This window comes from Bradysia coprophila, assembly GCF_014529535.1.
Source record: "Bradysia coprophila strain Holo2 chromosome X unlocalized genomic scaffold, BU_Bcop_v1 contig_173, whole genome shotgun sequence".
NCBI lineage: Eukaryota > Metazoa > Arthropoda > Insecta > Diptera > Sciaridae > Bradysia > Bradysia coprophila.
Window position 1 is genome coordinate 4253158 of NW_023503302.1, and position 17805 is coordinate 4270962.

At 37.1% G+C, this 17805-nt stretch overlaps 2 protein-coding genes across 2 annotated transcripts; one reads left to right on the forward strand and one right to left on the reverse strand.

Moving 5' to 3' along the window:
• Window positions 1-2723: 2723 nt before the first annotated feature.
• Window positions 2724-17459, reverse strand: LOC119068234 (aminopeptidase N). Its single transcript, XM_037171750.1, has 14 exons — window positions 17359-17459; window positions 7476-7572; window positions 7159-7412; window positions 6747-6947; window positions 6529-6684; window positions 6293-6461; window positions 6019-6167; window positions 5810-5960; window positions 4614-4825; window positions 4064-4546; window positions 3788-3971; window positions 3515-3714; window positions 3146-3460; window positions 2724-3078 (listed from the first exon to the last, which is right to left on the reverse strand). The coding sequence occupies exons 2-14, from the start codon at window positions 7548-7550 to the stop codon at window positions 2814-2816; spliced, it is 2814 nt and encodes a 937-aa protein (XP_037027645.1). The 5' UTR covers window positions 7551-7572; window positions 17359-17459; the 3' UTR covers window positions 2724-2813.
• On the forward strand, window positions 11996-16585 carry LOC119068228. Its single transcript, XM_037171736.1, has 3 exons — window positions 11996-12154; window positions 12272-12339; window positions 12431-16585. Exons 1-3 carry the CDS (start codon window positions 12136-12138, stop codon window positions 16349-16351), a joined length of 4008 nt encoding a protein of 1335 aa, XP_037027631.1. The 5' UTR covers window positions 11996-12135; the 3' UTR covers window positions 16352-16585.
• Window positions 17460-17805: the final 346 nt, after the last annotated feature.

A 17805-nucleotide genomic window follows, 5' to 3' on the forward strand; every position in this document is an offset into this window, starting at 1 on the left:
ACCACATTTGTCATACCAGCTTCACAGCAAGTATCTGTTTAGACATTTTGTTTGCATCAAGGTCACTCTACGACGAAATTTTCAATTTATTATCCATCTACTTTAGGATGACTGGAATTGATATCCATTCTTCATAAATAAGTGGTTTAAGTTATTTGAAGCAATTCTGTCGGTTAAAGCTGATTTCCACATATTTTTGGGGTAAATTTTCTCTAACATGTAGCGAAATCAGCTTTGGCCAAAAGTAATACTAGAAAATTTTCAGGTCATTTTTTGTCCAAAAATATGATAATGTCTTCAGTTTATAGAAAGATTGTGAGATCCGATTTATTACACACATGAACTGATTTTGCTTATTAAGAGAAAGGAGAGCGTTAAGTGTAAATTGAAGAACAATGCATGTGTGGATAAAAGAGAGGAGCTTCAGGCGGAGTTTTCCCGATTGCGAAAACAAGTTAAAGAAAAGATTAAGAAATGTTTCAGTAATTACGTGGATGATTGTGAGGTCAAGTTGAAGTCGAATAGAACTCCTTTCCCAGCAGTATGAAGTTCGGTGACGTGATAAACTTCGATAGACAGTCGATATGTGATTCGTTTGCACAGTTTTTCAGTTCGGTTTATAGCGTTGATGCTGAGGTCTGAGATGATATTATCTATGACCCGTTCACTCATCAGTGTGATGATCCGGTGTCGGGTGACTCGTTTAGCAAAGAAGATATCCAAGAATCTATCAAGGGCTTTAATGTGAATAAGGTAGCAAGTCCTGACTCTATACCTATGATGTTTTTTATGAACCTCGCATTGTCTCTAAGTCTGCCTCTGTCAATTTTGTTTAATAAGGCTTTGTCGGAAATGAAATTTCCATCCGAATGGAAGGTGAGTTACGTGTCTCCTATTTTCAAAGATGGAAATAAAGAAGATGTAATGAATTACCGTCCGGTCTCCATCATGTGTGCGGTCTCAAAGATATTTGAAAGATTAATGTTTAACAGATTGTTTGAACAGTTTAAATCGCGCATCCATCGTTCTCAACATGGGTTTTTCATGAAACGTTCAACGCAGACGAATTTAATGGAATATGTTTCTACAGTTGCTCAATCGATAATTAATGGTGGCCAGGTCGATACCATCTACACGGACTTTTCAAAAGCTTTTGACAAGGTTAACTATCGTATGCTTATTGACAAATTAAAAAGGATTGGATTCGCGGATAACTTGCTTGAATGGGTTAGATCTTACTTGAAAGATCGCACTCAATTTGTTGTGATTGGTGCCACAAAATCGTTTTCAATTGTTCCTACTTCCGGGGTTCCACAAGGATCTATCCTAGGGCCACTGCTGTTCATCATCTTTATCAATGATCTATTGTCGATGCTACCATCTGGCTCTGGCTTCGCCGACGATTTGAAAGTTTTCCGTAAGATAGAAGATGTCTACGATTGCGAGACATTACAGCAAGATCTAGTGAAATGGTGTGAGGCGAATAAAATGGTCATTAATGTTAAAAAATATGCAATTATGTCTACTACCCTCAGCCACAACCTACAGGATGCTTGGGTTCGTATTTCGGTCCGGCAAATTTTTCAAAAATCAACAAAGTATGAAACTTCTATATAATGCGCTCGTCCGGAATCGCTTAGAGTACTGTTCGATCGTCTGGAGTCCGATGTATCTTAATGCAATTGATCAGTTGGAACGTGTTCAAAAGAAGTTTACACGGATGTTCTTTTTCAAGTTCAATATTGAGACCCCTCGTCCGCACTACCATGTTCGTTTAAAACGATTGAAGATGCATTCGCTTGAATCCAGACGTATTGAAAACGATGAGATCATGCTTTTTAAATTGGTTCGTGGATTCGCTGATTCATCACTTAGCCAGGTCCTTACATATCATCGACCGGTGAGATCAACGAGGCAAAATGCGACTTTCTATCTTCCAGTTATGTCAACGAATTACCAACTGAACTCGCCTGTTTATAGGATGCAAAGGAATCACAATGATTTCTTTAATGTTGTAGACTTGCAAAGGGGAAGTTTGGCAGGTTTTAAAGGAATGATTAGATCATTCTTTAATCTCTGATTCGCAATGTTTTGATTTCTTTCTTAATTCTTCTTTACTCGGCCATGGCTGTTTCTGATTGTTTGATCGATTTTTTTTTCTTTCTATATGTTTGTATTAATGATAGGTGAACATGTAATTGGGTGCAAACCTGTTCGTTTATCTTTAAATTAAATAAATAAATAAAAAATAAATAAAATAAAATTTCTCAGGGTGTGCTCTAGAGTTTTCACTGTGAGCTCAGGTCACCTTCGCTCCTATGTAGTCCTGAAGTGTTCGCTGCGTGTGGTCGTAAATATAAATGCCGAATACATGGTCAGGTCCTTTATTCCATGCAGAAAATTTTTTAGAAGCACTACTGTCCCGAAGATGTGATTTGCAAAATTTTTGATGCGAACCTATTTACTTGTCCACCCTACTAGACATAGAAAACTTAGTCGTGCATCGCTTTTGCACTAAGTTTTTTATGCGTTCTAGGGTAGCCCTACGCAAGACCATGTTTGAATGCAGAATCTTAAGATTGCAGATTGCGGATGCACCATATCAACTCCTAAATAAAAACTCAATGCTTGCGTGTAAAGACTCGTTTGTGTATTTATTAAATTTTGTATCAAATTACTATGTATCGTCAAAATTGTACACGCTTTCTCTACGATCTTGTATGTTTCTTCCTTAATTCTAAGTTATTGTTCAAATCCATTCAATAAAATCAAAATGCACTCGCCCCTATTATTCGATCTGTGCCTACGAAACTCTATCCGCTAAATTTACTCTCCAATGTGTTGGCACGCTCCAAATATTTATCCAGCCACTTTTCAATTATGGGCAAATTCTCGTCACTCCATTTCGTCTCCTCTTTAATGTGTCTCAGTGACTTTTCAATAATATGTTCGGCACTTCCGAATTCACCCTGTCGAGCCACATACAATTCGGAAACCATATCGTATCCTTCCTGCGTGGTAAACACTCCGGTTGCTGATCCAATCAAGTTGTCCCAGAGGTTCGTTTTGTTTTCAAATCTATGCAAGGCGATTAACAAAATTCGATTAAAGTAAAAAGTGTTAAAACAATGTGAAAATAACGTACCTCTGCCGTATCAAGTCCCAATTGTCAGACAAGAAATTGAACAGAGTTAAATAGCCGTTTGATCCACCCGACAACATGTTGAATTCCAAGAATATATCGTTCTCGGTGAAATTGCCATTTTCTTCCAGAATCGTTATGTTCAAAAGTCTTTCAATTTTGGACGATTGCATGGGACACGATACCAGGCATTTCAGCAAATAGGTTCTCTCACTCTGCTTTCGTGATGATGGGAAATTAATCACTCTCTGCAAACCGAATTCCCACTCTTCTTGGGTACCCCATTTAAAGACTGGACAGATGTACTGATTGCTAACGCTAAATTTAAACTTTATCAGAACGATCAGTCGGATGTAAAATATTGGAACTTACGGATTTCCATCGTCTGGATTTTCGATATCCATCCATTTTTTGTATGCAGCCTGAGCTTCTTCAATGCATGGACGATATCCAGCTTGACATAAGAACAACCTGGCTAAAGATCTCAGGTTGTCTTTCCACTTTTCTTCGTTCGGTTGTGCATATGGGCCTAATTCCTCGTAAAGTGGTGTCAGTAAGATACGGACATATGTCTATGCAAGAACGATCATTTAAAATGAGGAATTGAGATTACATTTCAAAAACAAAGAGAAATCGTGGAATTACTTGGAATTTCTTGTGCACAGAAGACATGTCAATGTGAGCGCCTATGTGATCGATCAGTGTGAACACTGGGTTCCAAACAATGTGATCCCTTTCATATTTCATAAAGAGGGTCATATTGAATGCTGTGGCAAAGCTAAGGTCTCCAGCGTAGGCCAAATTCCAAGCATCGTGAAGAAGTTTAGCTCTAAATAAAAGCAAATCGAATTAATTTGATGCACCAGCAAGTGTTTCTCCTTCATTCTGATCTGGATTACAATAATACACGCCTGTACCCACCTTGTGTACGTAGGAATGTGCTTCCTTCCTTCTTCTGTTTGAAGATAGTTGGACAATAAATTCCAATTGTCTGCATCATAGTTCACTGGGAATGGACCAATTTCTTCCGGATTGACGATGATATATTTATCGGCCGCTGGTAGACCGTCCAACTGCACATCACGGACTTTATTCAACCAAATTGACGGCGTCGTGTTACGGAAATTCAATTTGTCTTGCGACAAGACTACCAATGGAATCCACCACAACATTTTGTCTTGTTCCGGCACATCGTGCGGACGTTCTCGCAAATAAACTTTTTGTGTTGCTACTGCCGATTGAGTGGCATATTTTCGCGATACTGTAACGACCGGTAGGCGATCCTTGAATATCCATGATTCGACGATTTCGTTAACAGTAACCCCTGGCGGTAATGTTTTATCTGCGTGGGCTTGTTCGGTCAATGCTTTCCAAACATTGTCACCCACAAACGTTCCGCAATGACTATTTCCGCACGCACACACAAATTTTAAATTAAAATTTTGCACATTTTGCTCATAGAAAGTCTTACCCATCGGCGAAGAACTTCCTCAACCCTTTCTTGAATGTTTCGGCACCAATTGTGTAATTTAACATGCGTAGGACCAATTCCGTTTTTGTACATGTTGCCTCTTGTTTGAGGCCGGTGATGCGTGAATGGGGATATCTTTTGCTAAATTCATAGTAGACACTGTATAGTGTCGTCATTGGCCATTTACCATCGAATTCTTGACCATTATCAATCTACCATCAAACGACAACGAATGGTAAAATCGAATGTATTGGTAAGTAGAAAAAAGTATTGGATGTAAGTCTGTTGTTAGTGTTAGGCTTCGTCAAATGGAATGCGTATCAATGTTTAAGAAGTCAAGAAGTGTCTTACTTCAGTTGGTTAAAATATTTTGTGATGTTCGAAAAATCTTTTACTTCATAAGTTCTATCATCAATTTTGCTATTTAAAAGAACACAGCCAGAGCTGATCACTTACTTTTGTCATCATTACCGATAACAGATGACAATTACGACTCTTTATTTAAACAGAATGAGAGATCAGAGAAATCAAGGCGATCAGCTGAGGTACGAATTTAGGATTTTTTACGTGTACGAAAAAGTAGACAAAAATTCGGTTTGAGGTTAATATTGTGTTGCTTGCCAATTCTTTTGATTTAACTTGGTAATCGTCCATTTATATATAGTTCATATGAATCGAAATGGTTAAAGCGATACAAAAGGGTACATTGACAAATCTCGTCCTCAATGAATGAACGAGGAATGCTGTTTCAAAGTCTTTACGATAAATATTTAAATAAACATGTAAAAATCAACAAGGCCAGGGAGTTAATTCTGCAGGTGCAGATGGTGCCCAACGCGGGTTTAAAACAGGCCCGCCGAAGGGCTTATTAATTTCGTATGAATGAAGGGCAATGAATGGTTTTTTCAAATTTTTTCATACAATACCCGAAGTGATTTTTTGAGCCATTCCACCCTTGCTTCGAACGATCGCAAAACATTGATTTTATAACAATTCACGTCAATTTTGGTGAAGATATTTTCAAAGATATTTTTGGTTCGTATTAGAGTAAATTGTCCTTTCCTGAAGAATTAATTATTTTCTCCTTCTATTCAGCTTACTTTTTCTCTAAAAATTCCCAAATTACTCAATAAGCCAGCTGAATTATTGAGTGGGAGGCCCGTTTATATGTAGTCGGATTATTTAAAAAAAAATACCTCCAAAGCAGCAGAGGCAGCCAAAAATCCAGCCAAAGCTTTATTTAAATGAGCATCACTCCACCACAACGGCGTTACCCACGAACCTAACCATTGGTATGCAAGCTCTTGAGCTAGTAAATAGTATCCTTGATTCGACAAGTCGCTTTCTCTATAACATTTAATCGGATGATTTGGAAAATTTAAGAAAGAAAACCTCAAAAAATTACTTGAAAACGATAAGACCCCAGTTATCTACCGGCTTCAATGACGAAAATCCAGCTGGTAATGCTACAATATCCAATTTGCATAGCGGATAATCTTCGTCCCAATAGTTTCGCAGATATGTCAGCACTTTTTCGACCTTTCCATAAACATCCTGAACAAACAAACACAAAAGTTTGTTAGCGTTGTATATCTATCCCAACCAAAATCTAAGCAGCACGGTCTCAACGGCAGTAGACCCATTCAAAATTTGATGCAAAGGAAACATTAATTTCCTACCTTCAACTCATCCTGATAATCTTCCCTAGCCCAAATTCTGATAATTGGTTTCAGGAGTGGCGTTTCCGTAGTGATGTTCAGTTGGGTCAATTGTGAAATAACGAAGCCGAACGAAATTGTCGACATTGGCGGTGTTGTTTCGAAATGATCAATTTCGTAATCACCGTCCCTGTAATTGAACAATTGAAAATTGAACTCATCGTACTGATCTAAAATGGTTCGATAAAAGGCTCTACATTTCAACAGTCGATTGCACTCGAACGTTAAACAGTGTTGTGTAGTTTTTCGGTCTAGATATGCTCACAGTAAACGGTACTTTGAAGCCAGGTTCATCAAAGCATGGGAATATATGACGTGCGTTGTTCGGTCTTGTATGTGTGGCTAGATAATGTCTAAATCAAAGAAGCGAAACGTCTAAAATACGTTATCCGCAGCATTACTCACATTCGGTTACCTCTTATCGCCGTTACTATCTGAATACGATCCTTTGAACAAACCTTCAGCTGTTTCCCATATTATGCCACTAAATTCGATATGTAATTCCAGAAGTGCGCCTTTCTTTAATGGACTCTTCAGGAAAATCTGATAGATTGGTTTCTTTGGCATACGATTGGCCCTTTGGATCTCGATTTTTTCAGTTAACTCCTCATCGGTCCTAATCGATAAAAAATTTCTTTTATTTCTCTTTACTTCAAATTCGTTCGACGAGGAAACACAAAATGGCCAGCCCAACGAGAGCTACAAGTCCATGATTGACCAAGATCTAGATTTCTTCCATAACAAAATTTGTAGCTACCTCAGGCTGTATATATTTTGTCGTAACCGTATTCTGGATCATAAAAGTCATACGCTCATTTATCGCTTACGTTTCATTGTTTTTGAGTCGTTTGATTTTTATATCAGCCACCACAATTTTCATATCGAAATGTGAATGTAAGGCGATTTTATTTGTCTGTTGTTCGCAAGACATGTTAATTTTGACGATGCCGGAAAAGGTGGAATTTTCCAAATTTGGTCGCAAGTCCAGTACATAGCTCAACGGAGTGAAATCGGTTGGTAAACGCACGTCGGAGATTAATTGATGAGCAGCTGATAGTTCTATGCTTCGTTTATGCTTGCGCTTAATAATAATTTGAATTAATTTTCTTTGGCTTACAAAGTTTCTTTATCGAGATTCAATTACCTGTGGCTCTGCTGTTGCCAATAGACCGTAGCCACATAACAATATTGCTACAAGAGGCACCTCCTTGCCTCGCATCTTGAACAGACAATCTGGAAACCTGAAAGGAATCATCAGTTAGATGCCTGGTAATGCATTGCACTGATAAAATGAATGTTAAAGCCGTTGGCGTAGAAATTTTTCTTGTCCTTCAAATGCGTAAAATTAGGTGCAAAGGCTAAGATAGACTTAGCTATTTTATTTGTAATAAAGTTCGGTGTTATTCGAGCCTGTCCATTAAAGATTAATAGAAATATTTCTCGTAACCTGACAGGTTTCAGACCGGGCTTGATCTGATTACTATAATTAGACTTCAGTTCAATTAAGGTGAGGTCAATATTAATCATATCAGATTTAATAAAAAATATTCCATATTTTCCTAAATTTTTCCAAAAATATTATTAGGAAAATTTATGATTCGCTTTCACAAAAATAGTCTCCGCTTAATAGGTCCCGTTCAATAAGGTTTTAATGTCAGACATTTCATTAATTCATGCCTAAATTTCAATGACGTCACCTTTAAAAATTACAATTTCTCATACCTACTTCATAGAATGTGGCCTTAGGTTATATGTTAATGGAGATAAGACGTAAACGCTTAGATGAAAAGTATTCCGGGCATCAGGCATTCTTTGAAAAATCTGCATCATTACTTTATCGAATCCGTTTAGCTTAAGTATCTCACAGCCGTTTGAAGGAAATTTCGGGCTATCGTGAAAGTGCTCGTGTAAACTATGTTAACTTAATAAAAGTAAGCACTGCATGTACTTTCCTTAACGCAGTCACTTGGAAGGGCTGACATTTGGGGTTTAGCAAAATGTCAGGATCTCCCCTATTTCAAGGGAATGCGTTCCTCACATGGAGTAGGGCAGTAACATCAAAAGTGTAATTTTGGAAACCAACACTTTACGAAACTCATTTATGAGTACTCGAAACTAAAATAGAATTAGTCTCAGTTGGTCAGGGTGCAGTTAGTCTCAACAAGCTACGAATGGAGATGTGTGCGGATTTTCAAATTGGTAACATCGATCCACCCTAAACCATACGTCAAATTCAGGTCCAACTAACCTAAATCCGATCTTTATTGTTTGCATGAGTAACGAGAAATCGTTTTGCATCAATAATACCGGCAAATAAACCGTCCATACAAACTTTATCATCCTGATGCTAATGTGAATAAGCAAACATTGGCATAAGAGTCATTCAATTCAAACAATGTTGAAACAATTAATAAGAAGCAATTTCCGGTCGAAAGCGTGTATCGAAAAACGACAATAATTAAATTTCCTTATCCGAAAATTAAACAGAAAAAAAAGTTCCGTTGAAAATCATTTCTGATCGCATAAGGTAAGTAACGCAGGTATATAATTGTCACAAGAAACTAGACGGTATGAAAAGATAAACAGGAAAAAAATTCTTTTCAGAGAATTAATTTTCTAATAAGCTCAAGTAAATATCCGCTGTAAATAATTGTGTACTTAACTTACTACAATTAAATACTTATCGCGGCGTGTGTATATAACAAGAACCTACAATACAAAATACATCGCAAGAGATTTACTATTCTAAAACAAAATATAAATTGTTCAAATTTATTTCAGGTTAAATGTAATCTCAATATTGATCGTGATCACGTATTAATATACGAGTTACAACAAACAGAATGAAAAAAATCGACAAATCGAACAAAAAAAAACGGAAATGTTGTTCGCAACTTCAGTGAGACAAATGACAAATTAGAACAAATAAAATTAACTCATTTTACACCTAGAATGTGAGTGAGTAAGCACTTTTAGTACCTATATAAATACATATATTTTATTGACTTATTTGTTATCAGTTAACAAACTGTAAAAGAACAACATTTTACTCGCCACCATTCGTTCGTAACACATGCTTTCAATTCTTTGTGTTTTCATATTTTCTTCAATTCTATAAGATTTTCGACATATCAACAACTTGCATGAATCATTCATCTAAAACTGAACGGAATCCAATTAATTAGGTTCATAAACGACATATATATTCACATATTATATATATATATATATAATATGTGACTGAGGACCTGGTGTGTATTTATTGCCCTACCTACACACAAAACTAATATATGGAAAATCTCTGATTTCCATTCTATTAATTAGAGGCTATACAATTAAAAAGCAAACACTGTTCCGCAGCTCATCAAAGATAACAATACATACACCTCGGCAAAGATTCTTTTTTCGTCGTTTTTTTTGTTGTTGATTAATTGGCCAGAAATTCTTTTGTAATTGTAATTAAATGACATTTTTGCAGAACTGTTAGTAAGGTGTAGTGGCGGTTCTTTTCTTTCATTGCAATGTCACACAAAATACCATCATAAAATCTGCTACTTGTTTTGTTTAAACAATGCAGCTGCACAGTCCGAAAAAAGTGCTTTCCTCTTATTTCGCTCTCGAGTTTTCAAACTTTCATTGGTTTAATTATGTTTTATTCAGAATCTGTTACTTCATTTGTTTTAGCATACATTCTACTACACAAAAAAGGTAGTCAGTCGATTATTTTGTCGTCATTGTCGATGCCAGATGAATAACCACTTATAGCGGCGCTAAAAGAAAATTCCACTGAAAAGTCATTTTGTGGTCTGGAAAACGATCAAAATTTAATGCGCTGCAACTAAGTTTGAAGACAAGAGCCGGGTTGTGACTCTGTCATTCCCTCTTTTTTTACAAAAATAATGTTTTTAGTATCTGTAACATGTTTGCTTTGTAAATATTAAAAAATATTGTCGATGAAGCTATAAAGTTCGGTAGAAATTCAGGTACAATTTTTTTTTATTTATTTTAAAATTGTAAACGTAAAGTAAAATATTATTAAATAGAGACAAAGGTATCTTTCTGACTATTTTACAATTTTAATGTTTTGAAGTGAACATAATAATTGCAGGGTATGGCCGTTTTGAACATTTCCATATGCAAAATGTGCATTAAATTTGTATCTAAAATGACCGGTAGCGCTACACATTCATTTTAGATACAAATTTTATGCTGTCCGGGGAGCCACAATTTTTTTAGTACTTCATTACTTCACTCTTTGCGTTTTTTGGTGAAATAACTTCAGTCTTCATCCATCATAGCATTCATAGCAGGTTCACAATAAAATAGAGCGCTGGCATTAGTAACTTTGCGAGAAATGTAATAAGAATTTGGCAAAAATCTTAATCATTATTGGGTTAGTTTCCAATTAAACTTTTCATCTTTGTACGGCCATACCCGCCTAATAAGTGTTCACTGGGAGCTGCAACATTTAAAATGTAGTCAAAACAATAGGTGCTAGTTTACCTTAAATCGTTATATTTACAAAAAGAAACATTGCGACTCGACTTGTTGTGGTTTAGTCGTTTTATTATCTTTTGTCTATGAAAATAAACAGTTCTGTATAGTTTAGTCTCAAATGTTTTCACTCAACTTGAAATTCATCGAACAACATGCACGAAATTCTCGTGGAGTGAGTCAAAAGGATGCTTTCGTAAACAAAACTAAATCCCAGAAAAATTTACAAGCAATTGATTGTGCTTTTATTTACATTGCCCCACATCAAAATATGGATTGGGTGAAGAAAAATCGCTCTTCAGTCTAAGGACAAGTTAGGAATAAGAGTTTAGGTACTGCAGCAATTTTAAACTATCATCGAATGAGTAACGCTCACGCAAAATAAATATTAACACACTGGATTACCTACATAGGGTCGAAAGTGTCTTATTACAACCCTAGGGATAACAGTAATTTGAATTTATGCAAAAGCAAGCAAGTAAAATTCGTCACATAACTGGGGATAAAAATTAAATGTCTTATTTTCGTGTGTTTATTTACCTCGGCTTCGCCTCAGATCAACATAATACACACGAAAACTCTACTTTTTATCTTTTTATCCATAGTGACGAAAGGTAAAACCGTTTTTTTTTAGGAAAACGTTGTACGCAATTCGGTGATAGTAGTTCTTAACGAAATTTATGACCTCCTCCTCGTGTGACAATTACACATCTGGTACCGAGTTCGTAAGGAAAATTTGGGCTTGTGCTGAAAAAATCAACATTTCAAAATTTTGTGCACAAGATACTATTATGTACAGTAATAGTGCGTATAGTGCGTAAAAGTGATATTTGAAAAAATGAGGACCCCACTACTATAAATATAAAATCTTGTACCTAACTTGTGCTTAAACAGGAATTTTACGCAACTTCGGCTTCGCCTCGGGTTAACAAATTTTCACATCTATTGGGCAAAATTTCAATGTAGGCACATGTTATGAAAAAAGCTACACGATGTGCTTGCGACTTGCATCATTGTACATCAAACAAATAACAGAAAAGTAAAACGACTGAAAACTAAACTGATAACGAGACATTTTATGTCTGTCACCCGAAAACGAAAAAAAAAACATTTCCATCAAAAGCACCTCACTATTCTAATAAACAGATTAAATTAACATAAAAAATCTTATCTACGATATGTAGAAGTAAAATTATGTACTTCGACCAAAATAATTGTTTCAATTTGCCGCAACTTAAACTCTCGCTTTCAGTTTAATCGGTGATGCCGAGAAATTCGGTAAAAAAGTGAAATATTAATTCGTTGAAGCAATGAAACGACTATTGAAAGGTATATACAATCGTCAATGACAAAAAAAACGTTTTTAATTACCAAATTACTCAATGTTTTGATGTTCCGATTATTATTCCATTTATATACCTTTAATTCTTGCATTTGTTTGAACAGTGTTTCTGGTGTATCTACTTTACGACAGTGTTTCATCACAAGCTGGATCTGGACCCAATTTATCTTTGGTATGTTGTACAGGTCGTACATTTACTAAAAACATTACCAAATGATCTCAAGATGCCAATTCAATTTTTTCTCTTTTTTTTTGAACTCTAGTTCTGTCCGAACGAGATAAGTCTGGACGATAATGGTACATCAGCCCTTTGGCCAGTTACGGATAAAAATCGACGAATCGTAACTGATTCATCGCCACAGTGTTTGGACGATGAAAAGTATCTATTGACCAGAGAATGTTCAGCTGAAGGTTGGATACCATCGATACCACCGAACTGTTCGTACACTCAACCGAAATATGAAAACTCCAATAAATGTCCGCTCGGCTATGAATCAGTGCAGTGGAAAAGTAAAAGTTTGTGCGTTCTTGTGACTGTGCCACAGGTGTGGAATAATACGTGTTTAATGACGGGCTCGGTTCGAACAATATTCGATTTTGATAGTGATGAAAGGGAAGCGATTTTTGTTTATTTACGTGATCGACGCATGCAAAAGGTGTGGATGCCCGCGAAAAGACTGTGGAGTTATGGTCCGGTAATATGGACGTTGCCGGGTAAAACGTTTGGTGAAACGGTGGAATTTAACGATCTTTCCATTCGGTTGAGTGAGGAGGAATACGGAGACGGTTGTTTTAGTCTGAATATTCAAAATCGTGGACAGACTGGAGCGGTGGAAAACTGTAACAATATCTATCCGATACTTTGTGCAACTCGCGAAGAGTCTATGATTCAATTGGCTTGTCCAAATGATTTTTATACGACGCGCTATGAGGGATACCAAGAGTTTTGCTATTCCACACATCTGATCCAACAGCCTCCTATCGAAGATATCGGCCCTGTTAGCATAACAAGAGCCTTGGAAGATCCGTCTTTAAATTGGGTCACTTCGGAGTGCCGTGGTGAATTATTTACCATGAATTCAGTCGAAACAACCGTGATTTTTGAACGCATAGGCAAGTATGCGGAATTGCGCGACAACGATCGATGTTTGTTCGGAGTGCAGCCTAATTTGTACGTGGGCAGTGCTGAATCATGGACAGACATATTTCCGCTTGTAGATTATGTGAATTGGGCTTATCCGAAAGAAAACGGTACGGTTGTTACAGCTGATCGTCATGGAAAATGGCATTGGTCGAGCGATACATTGACCTGCATAGCCTGTCAACGACGCGTAGAAGTGCAGATGCCGAAAATTTATTTAAACTTTCTCGAAAGCAAGGAACGACTGTATGCGGTAGTATACGAGCAACGATTCTTGTGGAGGGAAAACAGTGACGATCCGGGAATAAAATGCTTCACCAATTCCGATTACGAATTGGTACGAACGGTGAGCGTAGAAGATGAAGTTTGGAGCGGTCTGCTGTCGATCACGGAAGATGGTATGGATATGAGCAACTACAAAACGAAAACAATTTACGAACTGAAGACGTATGGTGACGGTCCCGGTTATTACTGGTGCGAAGGACACGCCATACCGAATTTTCAACACATCCGATCGGATAATGTCGTAGCGTATAAGAAGGTCAAAGGGGAAATATTTGCCGTTTTAGTGGAATTGAGCTGTCGTGATTGTGGACAATATTTCCAGGAGAAGCGGATCAAAGACTTGGCTAAACGATTTCGCGAATATCTGGAAGACTTGCAGGACCATTACCAACATCACTATCACATATTTGAGGTTTCGATTGAAAACGTTCGAGCCATGCGCATCAATTCCATTGACAAAGTGAATGGAAAAGCGGAAATTGTTTTCCATGTCACAATTTCGCTGGATGACTTTGACGATGACGAAGAAGATATCTTGGAAATGTCGCTTGATATGATCAAAATCTACAAGATAAGAAACTATTTGCATGACTTAATGACTTCATCCCAGTCGCCGGAGTATCGTTATCTGTCTCTAAATAGTACCGAATATTGTTTACCAGATTCCATTTCAACCATAAACGAACTCAGTTGGATTAATGCAAAGATAGGCGAGACTGCAGCACCGCGAGAATTGTGTTTACTGCCGAATGGATTGCCCGTTCATCGTTCGTGTGTGGGGAATTTTATCGATGGTGGTGTATGGGTAAACAGCAGTCTGCAGCAATGTCACACACACGATGTGACCAACATAACGCAAACACTTTATGAAATCGATCGAACTTATAAGCATCCAAATGCTACGGCAGAGGTTGTGGAAACGGTTACGCAACTGTTGACCAGCAATCATTCATCACTGATTCCGGCCGACTTATTTTATTTGAGCAAAATTATGCAAACAATAACGAAAATTAGCAACGACTCCTCGCAGTTAAATCAAAACGAATCAAAAAACATTTTTACAATTTATAACAATTTAATGTTCGTGAATGAAAATATCACGAAAATGTCTGCAGCTCTTAATTCGACCAACATTCTACTCGACGCTTTTGATGGCATATTAAGTCATTTGTCGTCATCAGCGAGCAATCAAATGAATCGCATTAATTTAACGGAAAATTTAAATGACGGTACAATAGCCGTTGTGTCGCCCAAGTTGATTATGTACGCAATAGATCCGATGGTACGAAATTATTCCGGCATCGCACTCTATCGAACGGCCTCTAATGCATCGACGTTCGGCGAAATTGACGATTTCACCAATCCACGCTACTACATCCGCTTGCTGTCGACCAATGAATCCACTGCATTCCTACTGGAGGACGAAGAATTGGAGGTTGCATCGTTCGTGCCACTATCGCTACTGAATCGGCTGAATGAGACGCGTCGCTTGGGCAACGAAACGAATACAACCGTCGTTGATGTGGCACCCAGAGTCAGTATCGTCATAACGATTTACTTCAATGATCTTTTGTTCCAAGAGTACAAGAAAACGACCTACGCCAAATCGGGTGGCAAGATAATCAGCGTTTCGATACCGGGATACGGTCCTATGCTGCCTGAATTGATACCGATTCTCATCAAAACGAGTAATTTAACGGGAAACGCAACGGCCGACGTGTGTGGCTATTGGGATTTAAAAGGTGACAATGGATGGGCCAGAGATGGATGTCAATATGGTGGTAGATCTGGCTACTTTGAACCGGTAGTTTTATGTGCCTGTTCGCATTTAACGCATTTCGCTTATTTGATTCTGGGCACCTACGTTCATTCCATATCCGAAGAAGTGATCATAACCGAACTGCACCATGACGCTCTGGACATGATAACATTGCTCGGTTGCTCGTTGTCTCTGATTGGAATATTGGGAATTACGATTACAGCGATAATCTTTCCGACATGGCGAGAAAAACCGAGCTCCAAGGTACTTCTGCAATTGTCAGCGGCTATAGCACTGCAAATGATTCTGCTTTGTTTCGTCAATACCGAGGTGAGCTTGTTACATTTTCACGAAGTGGATAAGTGGTACGAATGCGTTGCACTCGGTGCTGCTCTACAATATTCGGTTTTGGTGGCTTTTTCCTGGATGCTAATTACAGCCTATCTGCAGTTCATGAGATATGTACGCGTACTGGGATATATCAGGTCTTCGCGGTTCTTTTTAAAATCGTTTCTGATTGGATGGGGCGTACCACTCATTCCGGTGCTGTTAGTCGTATGCATTACACCGAACTCGTACATACCCGATTTGGACCTTTTGCTGACGGGAATTTGCTATCCAACCGGATATGCTCTGTATTTCGGTGTGATTGTCCCGATCGGACTAATCATCACCGCTAATTGCATCATATTCATTTTAGTCATTTACAATATTGTCCGCGGTCCCGACGGTAAATTACGCACTAATGAACGAGACATAACACTAGCACAGTTAAGACTTTCCATATTTTTGTTCTTTTTGCTGGGTTTGTCGTGGATATTCGGATTCTGTGCAACGACACGGGCAGGGTTGGTGTTTTCATACTTATTCTGTTTAACAGCCACATTACAGGGATTCGTACTGTTTTTGTATTTCGTCATACTGGACCCGGTAACGCGGAGTCTTTGGACGAAATTCTTGAAAAAATATTTTTGTTGTTTGGGAAAGTCTATGAAGTGAATTTTAATGTGACTTTCGATTGCGAATCTTTTATTTTTGGATTAAAGAAGAAATTATTTATTTTTTTGATGGTTTGTCTGTTTGTCTGTTGTAGAGAGAGAGGCGATATGTAAATTAAATTAAAAAAAAATCGTTTGTAAGATTTGCATAAATTTTTTTAGTTGCTTATGGATAATGTAGTTGTTGTAAAAATAAATTTACTTTGTGATAAATTGTGATGTGAGTTTTAACGAATTGTTGGTTTTAATATGGAAATTAATTTGCAGACTTATTAGTTCTTCCAAAAATAACAAAAGGATAGACTCTTAACTTCAACAGTTTATTTTATGAATTATCCACACAACTGATGTAAGTAGTATTTGCCAACTCTTTGTAGGGTCTATTATTATAAGAACTGCCTAAATTTAACAAAATTTACCGAAAAACACTTTCGCAAAATTTTTGGTAAATTTAGCCTTGTTCTCCAGTTCGATCAACGTTGTGGTCGTCCACAGATAACGTCATGCAAAAAAGACTAAAAATGGACGAAAATCCATAAAACTTTCACACTTTGTTGAACACTTCCCCTTTCTCTAATGGTTTGAATAGCATTTGTGAACAACCCTTATCTCCCTTTTGCTACGCAGCAAAATAGGAAAATTTTTCTTTTTTACTGTACAACGAAAGAATTCTGCGGTCTAACCAGAAAAGTCAGTGCATCCAGGAGTTTTTTTTAAAGAACGAAAGGACATCTATTTTTTAGAGGACAGCATTTACTCAATCATTTACTGTTGATTAGATATAGAATCGATCGGATTTATTAAGCAATTTTCACGGCAAACAAAGAAAGATATTCAAATTTTGATACTTCTTTGGAGTGTTTTTCACAACACTTATTTTAACACTACCTGAATCCATATAACATCCCTTCAAAGAAAATCTTACCACCATTAAATTCAAACGCATTCTTGTGTGTTTGCAATAAAATCAAAAGCACTAAAAACTTCACAACCTTTAATTGAACCTACCTTAAGGGAACTTTAACGGAACACAAATTGTACTTTTCAAACTATTTATTCGGAGAGCTCAACGTTAACTGACTTGATTTGTTTTTCAAAAGATTCAGTGAAGCCAATTTCCATTTCAGAAAATTTACTAATTTTTGATCAAATTATTCAATTTACAGTAATAGAGGATTTCGTCTTGTTGAACCACATATTGTTGTGTGTTAAGTTGATTTGTGTTGGACAATCTGTAGTTTCTTTCTTGTTTTTTTTTCCTACTCAAAATGAACTACTTGTGTTTAGGTGATTATATTCAATATGAAAAACTACACAGCATGTGGTGATTGTGAGACTTGTACGAAGATGACCGCGTAAACCAACGTAGTTTCAATTTAATTAATTTGTTATGACGAATTTGCCATAAATTAGGATCTTTTCATCCAGTTCTGACCGGCCTACATTGATAGAGCA

What these genes read in the sequence shown, in the direction of transcription:
- LOC119068228 (XM_037171736.1), top strand. An exon ending in CTGGACCCAATTTATCTTTG is followed by an intron (nt 12,340 to 12,430) that starts GTATGTTGTACA and finishes TTTGAACTCTAG; the next exon opens with TTCTGTCCGAACGAGATAAG.
- LOC119068234 (XM_037171750.1), bottom strand. Translation starts at nt 7,550, where the DNA reads ATGCGAGGCAAGGAGGTGCCTCTTGTAGCAATATTGTTATGTGGCTAC. An exon ending in GATAGTAACGGCGATAAGAG is followed by an intron (nt 6,685 to 6,746) that starts GTAACCGAATGT and finishes TCTTTGATTTAG; the next exon opens with ACATTATCTAGCCACACATA. An exon ending in TGGGGTCTTATCGTTTTCAA is followed by an intron (nt 5,961 to 6,018) that starts GTAATTTTTTGA and finishes TAAATGTTATAG; the next exon opens with AGAAAGCGACTTGTCGAATC.